The sequence below is a fragment of the Anolis sagrei genome, chromosome 3 (assembly GCF_037176765.1).
Source record: "Anolis sagrei isolate rAnoSag1 chromosome 3, rAnoSag1.mat, whole genome shotgun sequence".
In the NCBI taxonomy this organism is placed as follows: domain Eukaryota; kingdom Metazoa; phylum Chordata; class Lepidosauria; order Squamata; family Dactyloidae; genus Anolis; species Anolis sagrei.
The window spans coordinates 227,269,018-227,285,789 of NC_090023.1; the positions used below are offsets into that span (position 1 = coordinate 227,269,018).

At 41.0% G+C, this 16,772-nt stretch overlaps 1 protein-coding gene across 1 annotated transcript in view; it reads right to left on the reverse strand.

The window, feature by feature from the left end:
• The window catches only part of CROCC2 (ciliary rootlet coiled-coil, rootletin family member 2), a 102,045-nt gene that overhangs the window by 74,206 nt on the left and 11,067 nt on the right, over positions 1-16,772 (reverse strand). The window contains exons 5-11 of the mRNA XM_060767943.2: positions 10,402-10,485; positions 8,516-8,619; positions 6,138-6,303; positions 4,435-4,541; positions 2,279-2,476; positions 1,275-1,371; positions 1,002-1,091 (exon numbers count right to left, since the gene is read on the reverse strand). Of these exons, the coding sequence (XP_060623926.2) occupies positions 1,002-1,091; positions 1,275-1,371; positions 2,279-2,476; positions 4,435-4,541; positions 6,138-6,303; positions 8,516-8,619; positions 10,402-10,485 (846 nt within the window). The remainder of the gene's footprint in view (positions 1-1,001; positions 1,092-1,274; positions 1,372-2,278; positions 2,477-4,434; positions 4,542-6,137; positions 6,304-8,515; positions 8,620-10,401; positions 10,486-16,772) is intronic.

Consider the following 16,772-nt stretch of genomic DNA (forward strand, 5'->3'; position numbering starts at 1 on the left):
CAGTTTAATAATCACTTAAGACCTCTGATCCAGCCAGTTAACTGTGTCTTATGGTAGTTCTACATAGACACTATAATGCAGTCTAAAGGATGGGATGTTCACAAAATGGACATCCCCAATGAATTCTGTAGCACACATCAAGCCAGAAAACATGCTGTAGATCAGGGGTACACAAACATTTTAAACAGAGGGCCAGGTCACAGTCCCTCAAACTGTTGGAGGGCCGGATTACAATTTGAAAAAAAATATGAATGAATTCCTATGTACACTGCACATATCTTATTTGTAGTGCAAAAACACTTAAATGCAATACAATAATTAAAATGAAGAACAATTTTAACAAATATAAACTTTCAATGGGAAGCATGGGTATGCTTTTGGCTGATGAGATAGGATTGTTGTTGTTGTTGTTGTGTGCTTTCAAGTCATTTCAGACTTAGGTTGAATCTGAGTGAGGGCCGGGTAAATGACCTTGGAGGGCCGTATCCAGCCCCCGGGCCTTAGTTTGAGGACCCCTGCTGTAGATGATCAGAGTATATCCCATGCAAGGCTCAAAACCAGGTGATCCTTAACAGACATAGATTATGTGCATAAGCACATTTTAGTGGGATGGTTGTCTAGCCACTGATACTACAGTTCTTGGGTTTGGTTCCAATCCACAATCAGCAGATCCTGTGGTCCACAGTCCCAGTGTCCAATCGGTTCCTAAGGTGTTTGTGCAGGTGCTATGTCTTAATCTACTTCCACACTGGATTATAGTGTTTGTGTAGAACTGCCCTTAGATAAAACTGAAGTGTCCTAAACATACTCCATCCATCATCTGTAGCATCAGAACACAGTGCTCTAGAAAACAACGCTCCTTTACAGTTCATTTTACTGGAGTTTGTCCAAGCGAATGTGCTGGTGAAATACATCTCTTTTTCTAATAAATACCTGTTATCAAATTACATGCAGTGAATTTGTATACATCTACTTGTGTTGTAGATGAAAATTTCACACACCTTTGTGATGCTATTCAAAGTATGTTGTAAATATTCGATTTCCTCTTTCAGATCCTTCACTTCTTCTTGGTCTCCAATCATGCTGGCCTCCTAGTGTTCAAAGATAAGCAGTTACTCAGAAATGGACACAGACAAAGAACAAGGAAAGTACGAAAGGGCAGGCATATGTGGCAATATGGAACAGTACATCTGAAACCTGTGTATCTCTGTTGGGGAGAGGGGATGTTTGCTTGAGAGAATGACAAAAGGGGGGGGGGATGTAGGTAAGTATACCAATTTCTGAATGTCCATTTTTAGATCAGATATGGTCTTCTCTTTCTTTGTGTTCTGTTCCTTAAAATTATCTCCTAAAGCGCTCAGCTCTTTAATCCTGAAAGATATAAACCACACATAGTTGTCATATTGATCAGGAAGATCACTAAATGATCCTATTGAATCAGTTTTTCATACCCTTGGAATGATTAGATTAGAAACCATCACTTCAGACAACATTTAAAAAAGTATAAAATATAAATCTGGAGACAAAACAATAACATGTAAGAGCAGTAATTGGTTGGATAGGCATCCTTTTCTATACTGAACGTTTCAAACCATGTCCCCTCATGGTTTTAAAAGTACAGTATCAGTAGAAATAGGTCTTGGAAGAAGTTGTGAGTTTGTTGCAGTAGTGGTCAATAAGGGGGCAGGGAGTCTGTGCTACACAGGCACTTACTCCTATTTAGGATGTGGATCAAAGAGATCTGGTTCACTCTGGTGTGCCTACACAGACACCCTGGGAACCAGATGCAAGCTTCTGCAAACATCCAGTAATCTAGATCTATCTGAACCCAGGAGTAATTTTTTTCCTTGGCTACCCTGGCAAATACATTGGTTAATTCAGATTCTGTTGTGACTCCTGCAGCTATAGCCCTGTCTTGACAAATGCTCCGAATGTTTCTACTTTGCAGCAATTCACTGTTTATACAGTGATCAAATTCAACACATCCTATGGTGGGATCCAGAATTTCAGTTAAGTTTTTAACACAATTCTTGTCCGAATGCAATTTGGAGTTTGTAGACACTCCGACCTTGATTTGGCATTCAACCAGATTATGTTTCCTATGTGAGTAGGGCCTCTGTGTCCAGTCCAAGATTAGAAAATGGGGATTAGCTTGACCCTACATTTCATGTGAGATCCATAGAGAATTGGTGGGGGAAATATTCCAGACCATTCAAAGTTGTCAGCCTCTTAATACATTGTGATCTGAAGACTAATGACCTGTTGGTGTGCATCTTACCTGGAGTTTAGTTCAGTCTTTTCTCCATCCCAATGGCTCTGCAGTTGGACCATCTCACGAACTTTCTCCCGAAGCTGTTTCTCAAGTAGAGAGACAGAGCTGCTCTCAGAGAGACGCAGGTTGGAATCCAAATTGAGACAGGCAGTCTGGAGGCGGCGGGAAGTTCTTGCCATGTCAGTTCCGGCCTCAGCAAGACCCCTGGTAGCGAGAGAGTTAAAGTTTTTTCCCCCTTCATAATCTATATACATCACCACCTCAAAACCTTAAGCATGCCAACACCCAAACTGCCAGATTTATGGTGCCAACACCCACACTATTGCCACAGGATTAAGATGCCAGCTACTGCCAGGAATCTAGGCTGTTTCTGGTACCAAAACAAAAACATCTAGTTTTTCATCCACTTCCAGTTCCCTATCATCATATCAAAAATTATGTACAACAAAATGTATTTATAAGCAAAAATTTAAAGAAAACATTATGTAACTTTAGTCTTTTCTGTAAGTAATCTATATCTATATCACTAACAATGATTTCACTGTAGTCTAAACCCAGTAGTCCAGTTAGACTGACACTGACAGAAGTGGCTGACATGAAGGACATTAACCCAAGTAATACAAGTGGGCCATCATGGCTACCTTTTTCAGTTGATACTTTCCCATCAACAAAGTGGATTTTAATTGGAGATTGTCACCTACAGGCAGATTTCAGTGGGTCTCATCCCTCATACATGAAAGAAAACAGGACAAGCTACAGCAAATGTGGCTAGAATGACTCTCTCCTTACAATCCTTTCTTTTTCTTGACAGTTTTCAAAGAAAGAGCTTTAATGTACTATTCTCTAACTGGTTTTACTTTTAATGTATTTAAACTTATTTTTAATGCTACAATTTATTTACATTTTAATGATTACCACACACACACACACACAAATTTTATTTGATTTGTAAATTACCTTGAATTCTGATTTTCTATGTGTAAAGAGTATAAGTGAGATAGAAATAAGGAGGGGAGGGGAGGAGCAAAGAGTTATTTTAGGCAACTTAACATAAAAATCGAATTGTATCTTTTGTATAGCTCTCAGAATCCTTAGCTAGCCTAGCTGCTGGTTATGCTGATTGGGTCATTCTGGGAGCTGTAGTGTGAAAAAAGTAGTATTCTAAATTCTGTGCCACACCAAATTGCATTGTGATCTTCCATTAATGATACTACTATATGATAAAATAACTTCACCTTTTATAAATAATATGTAAAAGGTAAAGACAACTCGTTTGGCACAGACACATATGGCATCATAATTGTGTTTATTCTTTACATGAGATGAAGTGCATGGTTTTTGCTACTTATATGATATATTGGTAGAAAAACAGTAAGTTGTTTCCAGGATCAAACTCAAGAATAGCACAACGCTCTGTGTTTATGACATTCTGTGTATAAGAATACAAGCAAGAAGGGGACCGAAGTCCCATTTCCTTCCATTTAACTATTGCTTTGGTGCAATTCTATGCTTGTCTACTCAGAAGTCTCACTGTATTTGGTGAGGCCTAGTCTCTGAGAAATAAATACCAAAATGCAACTTAAATGCATGGGAGTCATATCAACGGTTTACTTGAGTGTCTGACCAAGGAGGAACTTTTCAATTGACACAATTTAAGTCAATGAAAAACAGGAGTTCAAGTTTACACTGGAATGAAGTTTATAAGATCATGGGATTACAGTTTGTAGACATCCTTTCATTCCTCCTCCTGCTGCCAAACTTCCCACTAATGTTTTGGGAGCTGATATCGCCCAATCTCTACGGGGAGAAACTTTTCCAAGACACATGAAAATTGGAAAAACTAAGGACCAGGAAAGCACATCTACTGTGCTCCCTTACTTTCCACAGATATATAAACCCAATTTTCCTAGTTCCAACAGACCTCATAACCTCTGAGGATGCTTGCCACAGATGCAGGCAAAACGTCAGGAGAGAACGCCTCTAGAACATGACCATATAGCCCGAAAAAGCCTACAACAAACCATCGCCCAATCTTTCATACACAAAAATGCCAAGTACTGCTGTAAATACATGAGTGGTTCAATAAGCTCTTTATTATTATCCTGGCTCTGTTAATTATCTGCAGAGCAATTGATAAGCCTTTCATTTAGGGGGGTACCTACCTCTCCACTGTTATGCGAAGCTCTGCAAAGTTGCTGCGGAGTGTGGCAGCTTGACGCCATAGTAGAAGGATCCCACTGTGCTCATGGCTTAAATATGAACTGTAGCTCTGAGAAGAACAATGGCAAATATATAGATATAACTGGCATGTTGTGAGTTCTACAACTTCGGCATATTGTTTACAGAACACTGCATAAAGGAGTTCACCATATCTGTGTGACCTATTGTTCTAAATTCCCAAGTTTTGCTCAAGATTTCAGACAAGTAACAGGACTGGGAATATACCGTAATCGATATTTACAATGTTTGCCATTATTGACAAAGGACATCCCATTCCAAATGAACATTTCCACATTTAGGGATTTATTATTGTGCAAAATTTCAAGGTGAGCTTTTAAGAAACATTTTCTTGTGTAAAAATACTTCTTTGAATAAAAATATTTGGTTTATTGTCGAAGACTTTCATGTCCAAAATCACTGGGTTGTTGAAGGTTTTGTGGGCTATATGGCCATGTCCTAGAAGCATTCTCTCCTGACCTTTTGCCTGCATCTATGACAGGCATTCTCTGAGGATGGCTGCCATAGATGCAGACAAATCATCAGGAGAGAATGCTTCTAGAATATGGCCATATAGCACGAGAAATCTATAACAACCCAATATTTGGTTTGTTCTGCACAAAACATTTTTTTCTGTGCAAAATACGATAAAAAAATCATTGAATATTGTGCAAAAATCCCTGCAATCTTCCCCATCAAGGAGAAGACATCTGATATTTTTTCTTTTTGCATAAAAGGAGGATGTGATGCTTTATAACCCTAATCAAGAGCAGAAAAAAAACAAACCTAGGCAACATGGAGGCCATGGCATAGACAAGTAGGAACATTAACTGAAAATACAGACAATACATTGAAAATACAGTGTTTACCCATAAATGTTTGAATTGTTTTTATGTTTGCTTTGTTTTGCAAGCTGCTGAGAACATTGGGAAATGCAGGAGGGAAAATGTTAACCAAACTTGTAACTGACCTTCCATTTCCAATAAAAAAAGTTTTCCTATCTGGGTGGGAATATTGATGCACTACCCCCAAAACACACTGCAAAACTGCTAAAATTAAGGCATATGCCAAGGATATGCTCTTTCTCCAGTGTTTAGCATGGTTGGCATCAACTCTAGCTGAACAAATAAGCAGTTTACGTTCAGAACTTGGCTAATATATATATGAGCTAATATTTTGCTGTAAAAATGAATATGTCTCAGTGCTTGTAAATCTATGCATACATATTATTCTTATACAACGTAACTGTGATCATCATCAGCACCACCAAATCTTGCTGCTTACAACCGCCCTCAATGAATCTAGGTTCAACCATACAGAGAAACTCTTTCAAAATCCTGGAAGTGTGCCAACAGCACTTTGGTGGTCTCAGCTCCTTAGGAGAGTAATTCAACCGCAATTTTAACTGGGACACTACTACTGCTACTTAACAGTGTCTGGAAATATCACAGTAGTGGCAAATACAACACTGGGGGTAGAAAGGGAGCTCAGTTAAAAATTGTCAGTGTTATATAAAGTCCAAAATGGTCACAATCATTCCAGGTAGGGGAAGGTGGCTAGGGGCGCAGGATGTCAATGCTATATGAAGAGGAGAGGTCTCTTACAATAATGCTACTAAACATTTGAAAAGTTAGGCAAAAATATTTACCTCCCTGCCCTTGTGCCACTGGGAGTCCTTCTGTTCCAGTTCACCCCTCAACTTCTGCACTTCTGTAACTGCCCTCTCTAATTCATTTGCAAGTCTCTGTTTTGAGGATTTCACCTGGTCCAGCTGTTCCCGAAGTACAGTATTCATGTGGGAAAGGCTGGTGCTCCTAGGTAAAAAAATACATCCAAACATATATCCAAACATGTTAGTCAAATACGATGTCTTCCTTCACACTCATTAAGGGCCCAAGAGTTCTATTATCTTCCTTGACAGCAACCCAGATAGAACATTCCCTCTTATACTGAAAATATTTGGAAAGGAACTCATCTTCTACCTCAGTATTGGGCAAAGTCTTTCTTTCTCTATGGGGCTTACTTCTTTGGAGACTAATTTGTCAAGGGTTTCATGCCAGCAGTAGGTAGAGCTGAAGCCAGAAGTTGATAGAGGTAGAGCCAAACTTAGGCAACCTCCCTGTTTCCTCAACTGTCTTTTCTCGCTTCCTCCATCATCTTCTTCACATAGCAGGCCAGGACCAGTTCAGCATATTTAAGATCAGACCAAGGGATATCTGTGTCTACAGGACTGGAGTGGTCACACCAGCTCTAGCTCTCCCATCCACAGAAATCACTACCATTGCACAACTCTTCAATGAAAAGGATAATGGAGTAAAATACATCCAATATTCTGAGACCAGGCTCATGCTACTGATATAGATTTAACTGTCAGCCAGGCCCGTAGCCAGGATTTCGTTTGGGGGGGGGGGGGGGGCTAAATTTTTTTCAGGGGGTTCGGGGGGGCTGAGTTTCAGGGGGGGGGGCTGAGTCTGAGTGAAAGAGGGTCTAGCCTAGCAACCTTTTGTATCATTATCCCAATACCCCCATGCATATGGGATATATTGAGTATGGTGATCAGATCATGATATGACTAAACATAACAGTTTAAATAATGCACCAGTAAGGCCTTTTCGCGAACCACCATGAGAATTTCGGGGGGGGGGGGGGGCTGAAGTCCCTCAAGCCCCCCCCCCCCCCGGCTACATGCCTGCTGTCAGCACAACTGAGTATATCCAGTGAAATTTATATAACGTCCGGGATTTGATTAAATTGGTCTGCTTAGGCCAAATCTTTGCAAGAATGTAAGCAAAAGCACTAACAAATATTAAGGTAGTAAAGATAAAGGTTTCCCCTTGACGTTAAGTCTAGTTGAGTCTGACTCTGGGGGATGCTCATCTCCATTTCTAAACCAAAGAGCTGGCATTGTCCGTAGACATCTCCTAGGTCATGTGGCCGGCATGATTGCATGAAGGGCCGTTACCTTCCCGCTGAAGCAGTACCTATTTATCTACTCACATTTGCATATTATTGCACTACTGGGTTGCCAGAAGCTGGGGCTAACAACAGGAGCTCACCCCATCCCACGGATTCGAACCACCAACCTTCTGGACAGCAAGTTCTGCAGACTAGCGGGTTAACCCGTGGCACCACTGCAGCCCCTTAACACTGTTAAATTCTGCTATTATGACATTTTTAATTGTAATGAGGGCTCACACTTCAGGAACAGGAAAATAATTTGATGACGAGGGCTACAAAAATACATAACAAATGTTAAATGCTGCTATTATTACATTTTTGTAGCCCCCATCATTAATTTATTTTCCTGTTCCTGAAGTGTGAACCCCCATTACAACGGAATTGCTGCAAGTGCTGGCTCTCCTCTTGCAGTGACATTCAGGAAATCCACTACACCAGTTTATCTTAATAATATTTACCCTGCATTTCCTGGAATTTTGAACAACATTTGTATTTTTGTGATCAATTGCATTTTTTCTGATTTGCTAGGAAGCAGAAACTCTGGACTAGTTCATAGAATCATTGAATTGTAAGAGACCTAGTGAGCCATCCAGTCCAACCCCCTGCCAAGAAGCAAGACAATCGCATCCGAAGCATCCCCAACAGATGGCCATCCAGCCTCTGTTTAAAAGCCTGCATAGAAGGAGCCTCCACCACACTTTGGGGTAGAGAGTTCCACTGCTGAACAGAAGTGGAACTACATCAACTTTCCTAACACTGGACAGAGCAAAGCAACCCTGCAACCCAAATATGAATGAATGTTATTTATATCCAAAATTTCGGTCTGGAGCAGCAAAGACTAACTTTGTACACTACAGATACACTATACAACATATCCTATCATTCCTAACCAATATACATAACTCTTGCCCATCGGTTAAGGACCATAACTGCAATTTTAAGATGCAAAGAAAGAAACAACCATTGCACTTGTAGTATAAACTTCCTTGGATGCTCGTAGATTTAAGGGTATTATTTGAACATACAACATAATTTCAATGAATCATCCAAAGCAAAGAGTTATCTTACCTTTGTTGTTCTTCCTCTAATTGGATAAGTGCATTTTCTATCTCTGTACTGTGGTCGTGCTCAAAGTGGCGTAAACGTGGCTCTGGGTCTGACTTCAACTGTAACTAATAATGAAAAAAATATGATGAATTGAGAAACAGTGGTAATTTAAAGCAAAAATCAAGTCTAGCACAGAATCATAGAATTGCAATGTTGGAAGAGGCCATAGGAGCCATCCAGTCCAGCATATATGAGCACTTGCATTTATTATACAGCACAGAATCTATTTCAATCATCAGTATGTCTATCCCATAACCCACAATAAAAATTGAATAAACCTTTGTTGCTTACAGTATAAGAATAGCATTAGTTAATGCTGCATTATCTGCTGGTTTAGATTTCTTATTGAACTAATTATTCTGGCTTATTGCATCTCTCTCAGAGGGTTTTCTGCAAGATTTGTTCAGAGTTCTTCCATTGCTTTCTTCTATATTTGGGAGAGTGTGAATTGCCCAAAGTCACCCAATGGATTTCCATGGCTGATGTGGGGTTCATATCCTAGTCTCCTGGACTTCTGGATCAACATTCAAGCCACTATTGTCATTATATTTGTACTTATTGTCATTGAGGCATTGAATGTTTGCCTTTTTGTTTGTTGGAATCTGCCCTGAGTCCCCCAGGGGAGATAGGGCAGAATATAAATAAATTATTACCCCACTCTAGCTATTCTGGTTTAGATACTTCTAAAACTTTCTACCATAGTCCATTTATACTCTCAAATTGGTTTTCCTAAGTATAGGCATAATAAAATGTTTCCTGTTCGCCAATGGAGAATAATGAACGCACACACACGTATACATATACACACATATTTAGTCTTTGGTAATAGCAATATATACAACTCATTGCTGAACAAACACAGTGTTACAAATTCATTCTTTATTTTTAGAATTTAATTGTGCCTAATCCATTGGTATCTGTCCTTAAACTGTGTTTTGACAAGATCTCTTGAACTATATACATGTTATTCTGAATTAAATTTATTGTTCTCTGAAGTTTTACAGCACTTTATCTTGGTTTCTCCTTGCCCAGCTTACCAACTAGCATTTAGTTGATTATGAAAGTGGAAAAATGGCAAAAATTGCTTTTTTTAACCTGAGAGAAAACATCTCTATAAGAGCTCTGAGTGGCACAATGGGTTAAACCCTTGTGCCGGCAAGACTGCAGACTGACAGGTCGGAGGTTCGAATTCGGGGAGAATGTGGATGAGCTCCCTCTGTCAGCTCCAGCTCCCCATGCAGAGACATGAGAGAAGCCTCCCACAAGAATGGTAAAAACATCCAAAACATCTGGGCATCCCCTAGGCAACGTCCTTGTAGATGGCCAATTCTCTCACATCAGAAGTGACTTGCAGTTTCTCAAGTCGCCCCTGACATGAAAAGAAAAAAATCCCTATGTTTTAATGTTGGTTGCAATAAGAAAACCTCTGCTATGGGGCAGGTATGTAATCCTATAATAAATAAGTAAATTCTACTCATTTGCTTAGGCATAAATGACAGCAGCTCATATCCACTTGTGGATAAGGCACTACACTCAAAATGTCTTATATGTAATAAAGTATTTCTCAGCTTAGCTGTCTCTGTGGTCCATGTGCTCCCCCCCACCCCCCACAAAAAAACTTTGGACATTTATGAAATATGTGTGAGAGAGTTTAAATTATATGAACTATACAAAGAGTATTTGTACCAAATGTGTCATTAGGGTAGGCTCACTGCCAAGTGCTCGCTCCAGTTAAATGTGCATGGTGTGGTGGACAGTGATGTACAAATTGCTCACAGCGCTAACAGTTAAATAGCCACATGCTCCATCATGACCATTTACATCACAGGGGAAAAAGGTATACAGACCATCTGTTTCTGATGCTCACACTCAGATGTTTTATCCAGCAGTTGCTGCTCCAGTTCCCCACATTTTTTCTTGTACTGCAACATCTAAACCATGGAGTAGAAAGGACAAGAGTTTGTATAAAGGCAAGAAGAATGTATATATAAGAGAAGAAAAATGAAATGAAAGAGGTAAGATGTTCTACCTGCATTAAAAGAGGCACAATCTTAATGTACTGTCAAAATAGAGACTATCTGAGACTTATGTTTAAAAGTTTAATTCTATGCACCACAGAATGCACATCAGAAATTGTAAAGATAACTTTTGGCTACTCTAGACAACAGCAAGTATTAAACCTCAATATACAACACTAAAGGTAACTTGTCCAACAAACTTTAATAGGTTTTCTATCAATTCTAAAGAGAAGTATGAACACTCCTTACATTACTATAAAGACCTTGGAAGGGGATGGTTTTTATAGACTAGGATGGAAGCCAGACAAAGAGAAATGAAATCATGCAGCTACTTTATCAATTACATTATCATGCCATTCCCCTTCATATTAACCATCCCAAAAATATGGAAACTGGTAAGACATTATGTGAAATAATTTACCAAATTCTAATCCCACCAACTGGCAGACTCTGAAAGCTCAAATATTATCAAAAGCATTTCAGCAGGTCCAAAGCTAACACAGAAGAGTGACTAAGCATCCCCTAAATTTATCTGCTAGTTTAGCCATTTGGACTCCGTAGACGGTACACATATGTTAAAGAGGAAAGAAGGGCAGTATCTCTTCTTGAACTTTGGAAAATCTTCTGTTTCCCACCCCAGACCAGTTTCTCTTCTGCTGTAATATAAATTTTGAAGACATCTCACTGTCCCCATGGCTTTGTTTTTGGACTTCATCACATGAGGCTAGGACATTTCCAGGATGGAGCCAGCCAGACACCACATGACGCAGGGCTACTTCCAGCGGGGCTCTGTCCTGGAAGCATCCTACGATGGAGCCCTGAGAACATGAGTGCCTGTGTTCTCATTAGGTAAGCTGGGGAGAGTGTGGGGGGAAGCAGGGTGGTGATGTTTTCCCTGTGTGATGGGGAAGGCGGCAATGAAGCCAATTCAGGCAATTTGAGGTGCAGAATGACCATTTCATTAGTGTCAAACTATTTCCGTTCTGTAGTATCTCAACATTGATCTTCTATGCCTCCTCCTCTCTATACTCTTCCGTACATAAGAAAGTTTTAACTTGTTTTTTAAAAGAGAGTAAGGAGAAGGCCATTTTGATCTCTTTTGGCAGAAGTTACAGAGGTGGGGGCAACTATACAGGGAAGCCCCCCCTCATTCCCACCACCCTTGCTTGAGATGGGGATGGGACCGAGATCAGGGCCTCATTTGCTGATTGACGGACTCGAACAGGCTTGTATGTGGAGATGCAATTAGCCAAATAATGTAGACCCGAACCGTTTAGGGCTTTATAGGTAATGACCAGCATTTTGAATTTCACCTGGAAGCAAACTGGCAGCCAGTATTTATTTATTTACAGTATTTATATACCGCTTTTCTCACCCCTGGGGGGGGGGGGGGCTCTTAGCGGTAAAACTGCCGCAACATGGGAGTGGTTCTCTTCCTGTGCGGAGACTTAGTAATCTGGTTACAGATCTCTGGACCAGCTGGAATGTAACTAAGGCATGGACTAAGATGATCAGATCTGGCATCACAAGATAGAGGCACAGCTGGCACACAAGCTTAAATTGTGCAAAGGCATTCCTGGCCACTGCCAATATCTGGGCCTCCAGAATCAGCAATGAGTCTAGGATCAACCCCAAGCTGTGTACCTGTGTCTTCAGGGGGAGTGTAACCCCATCAGCACAGGTTGTATCCCTATACCCTGATATGCATACCTACGGGGGCACGGTTTTGTCGTGGCTCCAGTCCTTCCTGGAGGGACAAACCCAGATGGTGAAGCTGGGAGATGCCTGCTCGGACCCTGGCCCTTGACCTATGGGGTCCCGCAAGGCTCCATTTTGTCTCCCATGCTTTTTAACATCTACATGAAACCACTGGGAGAGGTCATCCGGAGTTTTGGAGTTAGGTGCCATCTCTACGCAGATGACGCACAACTCTACTACTCTTTTCCACCTAATTCCAAGGAGGCCTCTCAGGTGCTGGACGAGTGCTTGGCCACTGTGTCTATCTGGATGAGGAGGAACAAGCTGAAGATCAATCCTGACAAGACAGAGGTCCTCCTGGTCGATCGCAAACCGGATCGGGGTATAGGGTGGCAACCTGTGTTGGACGGGGTTACACTCCCCTTGAAAGCACAGGTCCACAGTTTGGGAGTCCTCTTGGATTCATCGCTCACGCTTGAGGCTCAGGCGTCGGCGGTGTCCGGGAGGGCCTTTGCACAATTGAGACTCATGCGCCAACTGCAACCGTACCTCGCGAAGGCTGATCTGGCCGGGGTAGTCCATGCCTTGGTCACCTCTAGGTTGGATTACTGTAATACGCTCTATGTGGGGCTGCCCTTGAAAATGGTTCAGAAATTCCAACTGGTCCAACGGGCAGCAGCCAGGATGCTAACTGGGGCTCCTTACAGAGAGAGGTCAACCCTCCTGTTCAAGGAGCTCCACTGGCTGCCATTTATTTTCCGAGCCCAATTCAAGGTGCAGGTGCTTACCTACAAAGCCCTGAACGGTTTGGGACCATCCTACCTGCGTGACCGCATCTCCATCTACGAACCCACATGTTCACTTCGGTCATCTGGTGAGGCCCTGCTCGTGATTCCGCCTGCGTCACAAGCGCGGTTGGTGGGGACATGAGACAGGACCTTTTCTGTGGTGGCCCCCTGACTCTGGAACACCCTCCCAAAAGATCTTAGACAGGCCCCTACATTGGCAGTCTTTAGAAAGAACTTTAAGACCTGGCTGTTCCGGTGTGCCTTTCCAGAATAGGAATCTCCAATAACAAGTCCTCGAAGCACTTTTAGTAGAACTAAGATTATTGCACACCGCACACTGCACTTGCCCTATAATCCTCGTATACCACCTGCCACATCAGCACTTTTAATCCTGTACCCATTACTCTGGCCCGGCCCAGTTTGTATTGTGTCTTGATGTACTGTTTATTGCATGTCGTCAATAAGCCGCATCGAGTCCTTCGGGAGATGCTAGCGGGGTACAAATAAAGATAATAATAATAATAATAATAATAATAATAATAATAATAAATAATAACTGACCAGGAGCACCTTTGTCCTGTCAGTACCAAGTGGCCACTTTAAACCAAAGGGACAAAGTGCAGCCCACAGGTTGTATGCAATCCTTTGGAGCCCTGAAAGACCTCCCAAGTGCCCAGCCTCACTGATTTTTGGCCAATTTTTCCTCCACAAGCAGGGCAAGAAAAGGGGACAAACTGATTGAAAATTGGCCAAAATGGTAGCCAAAAGTGACATCATATCACTTTCACCAACTTGAAACTTGCTGGTTCAGCCAGTCAGATGGGCACAGTGAAGAAAAATGGCCTTCATCCCCTGTGTAGTTGCTCTTTAAACTGTACAAATAGTATGGTTCTCATTTTGAGAGCTTTGAAGAGTTCTCGGGAAAGATTTCCTAAGCATCTTTGAGGCTAATAGCATATTTCTTAAGAAACCACCTGCATGTGATCACTGAGCACAGTTTCTGTCATCCCAACCCTCCTCCGGTTGTGGCTGATTTGTTCATAAGGCAAATTATTCATTTAAATAGCTTATGAGCAGAACGAAAGTTAAACCCCATTGCTCTGTTCATGTTATTGTGTTTTAATAAAAATGTTTATATCCTGCCTTTCCACCTCAGTATAAGCTACCCAAGGGACCTCAGTATGAAACAAATTCAATTAAATGTAAAGAAAACCCCAAACAAAAGCTACATAAAGCTATAACAAGCGTTAAAACACAGAAAACAGTAAGATAAATCCAAATAGGAACAAGAAGGGGAGGCAAGGATGGAATAAGCACACAGGATTACTCATAAACAAAAAAGAACCCTATGGGACTTTAAGGATTAACACTGCCATAAAATACAAGCTGTCCTGGAATATGTCAGACACTCAACATCTGATGAAGTGGACTGTAGTCCTTGATAAATAAGTTTTTTTAAAATGCTGCAAGACTGTTTTTTTGTTGTTGAAATAAACTAACATGGTTCCATATCCCATATTATACATAAAATAGGCTGAAAGATGTATGAAACACCAACAGAGTTTATCACATGAGACAGGCAAATCACAATCACAGCCGGACAATAGTATCTGTGCGTTGAACTTATCACATGATGTTGCTACTCTTTGACCAGTGGGAGACAGTGATTCTTTTACAAACACAAATAATTCATTAATGATCTTCTTTTGAGAAACAAATTACTTCAGTGGTCTCCCCTTGGGAGGAAATCATAAGAAGACAACTCCACAAGATACGTACCACTATTAACCTGCTGCAATTGTAATTTGCCTGCCTCATTTGTAAACTCCAGATTCTTTGGTTTTGATGTTTGCTACCAAGAAAGGAATTAACGGTATTACTTGAGATTCAAACATCTAGGCCTAGTAATGCAGTAGCCTCAACAACAACAACAACAACAACAACAACAACAACAACAACAGAGGGACTCGGGGCATCTTACATGAGGATGAGCCCAAAAAACATGGTCAAAATATAACACACTAAAATATAAAACAGCATAAAACAGAATAAAACAACATTAGGTGATAGTATGACAGCTGGTACCCAGGCCTCACGGTATTTCTGGAGCACCGCTTCGGCAACGCTGATTGCAGAACGTAGGGGCGGGCAGAAGGATACCACTCAAGTAATTTAGCGGAGGCGGGACACAGAAACCACCAGTATACCAGGAAAGAAAGTATACCAGGAAAGAAATCTAACACAGAGATAACAGTGAACACATTTTAGTTCTTTATTGAGAAGTGATAAACAATGGTTAGGAAAAACCTATAACATTGAAGGGGGGAGACAGATAACAGTGAACAAATGTTAGTTCTTTATAGAGAAGTGATAAACCATGGTTTCCAAAATGGTTTGGGAAGACCTTAAATGGGATACAAATCAGCAATCTGGCTCAAAACATTATTAAAAGCTTCCACGTTGTACCGAAACATCTGGCTCCACATGAATTCGTTGAGATGACAGGGCAAATTTTACAGCACTCCTCGTATTTCTCCCCTCCTTTCGATCCTTCCTTCTCAGGCAACAATGCACTACCTTCTGAGCCAAAGTGCCTCCATGTCTCACTCCGGCCCCTCTCATTCCGCCCCCTGTGTGACCATGTGGTCGGACACATGTTCCCTTCCTTATTCACAACCGCAGTTGGGGAAAGAGAGTAACGCCATGAGACCTAGGTAACAGGTATTATACTATCACCCAACATTATAACAGAATATAAGAGCAACCTTCAAACCAATAACCAATGAACCTGCAATAATAACCAATATAATGCAGCCTTGCTGACCTGGGCTCAAATGATGGCAAATATGCAATGATGTGACTTTTAGAGAGTAGATGGGCCCATGTGGTAGACGGTAGTGTTAATGGACTTTCAAGCCATTTTTTATTTTAAAGATAATGAGCAGGATAATATTGGCCCAGAAATTAACTGGAGCCACATTCTTCAAGCAACTGAATTCCATCAGCTGAAGTCTTCAGAAGTAACCTCTTAGGAAGAGTGTGTTAAAATAATCCAGTCATGATGGACACATGAATTTGGCATGACCATGGACAGGTATGCCTTCTTCTGAAATTGGTGACTAGGTAACACTGCTAGAATATTCAGAAGCAAAGCTGAGTTCAGGGGTGCTCTAATACTGCAACTCCATCACTTCAAGTGGAATGCAGACCAACACAAAATAAGTCTTGAATGAAATGCTCTTACTTGGAGATGAGACCTCCAAGTAACCTTGAATGAAATGCTCTTACTTGGAGATGAGACCTCCAAGTAACCTAAAATACCTCCATGTTAGCTTTGCATGAGTCAGCTTTCACATTTAGATTTATGGAGGCCTACTAAACTGTTTCTGATAGCTTGCATCACAGCTTGGAAGAAACGCCTAACAAACAACTACAGTTATTTGTAATGTGGTACATTTGAAGTAGTCATAATATCAACAGCATTACTTTAAACAGATAATGTGACTATTGGTAATGTTTACTGGTTAATTCTGAGACATTGTTTTTGGGTGTCATTACTTTTCTCGGGGCACTGGGTTATGTGAAGCAAGCTCCTTTTAAATGTAATAATGTTCCAAGCTCTGACCAGCAATGTGAATTGGAAATATATAAGTAACTGACCCCATAGAGGAAAAAAAGCCAAGGACATGAAGATTCTCTGTTTCCTTAATCTAA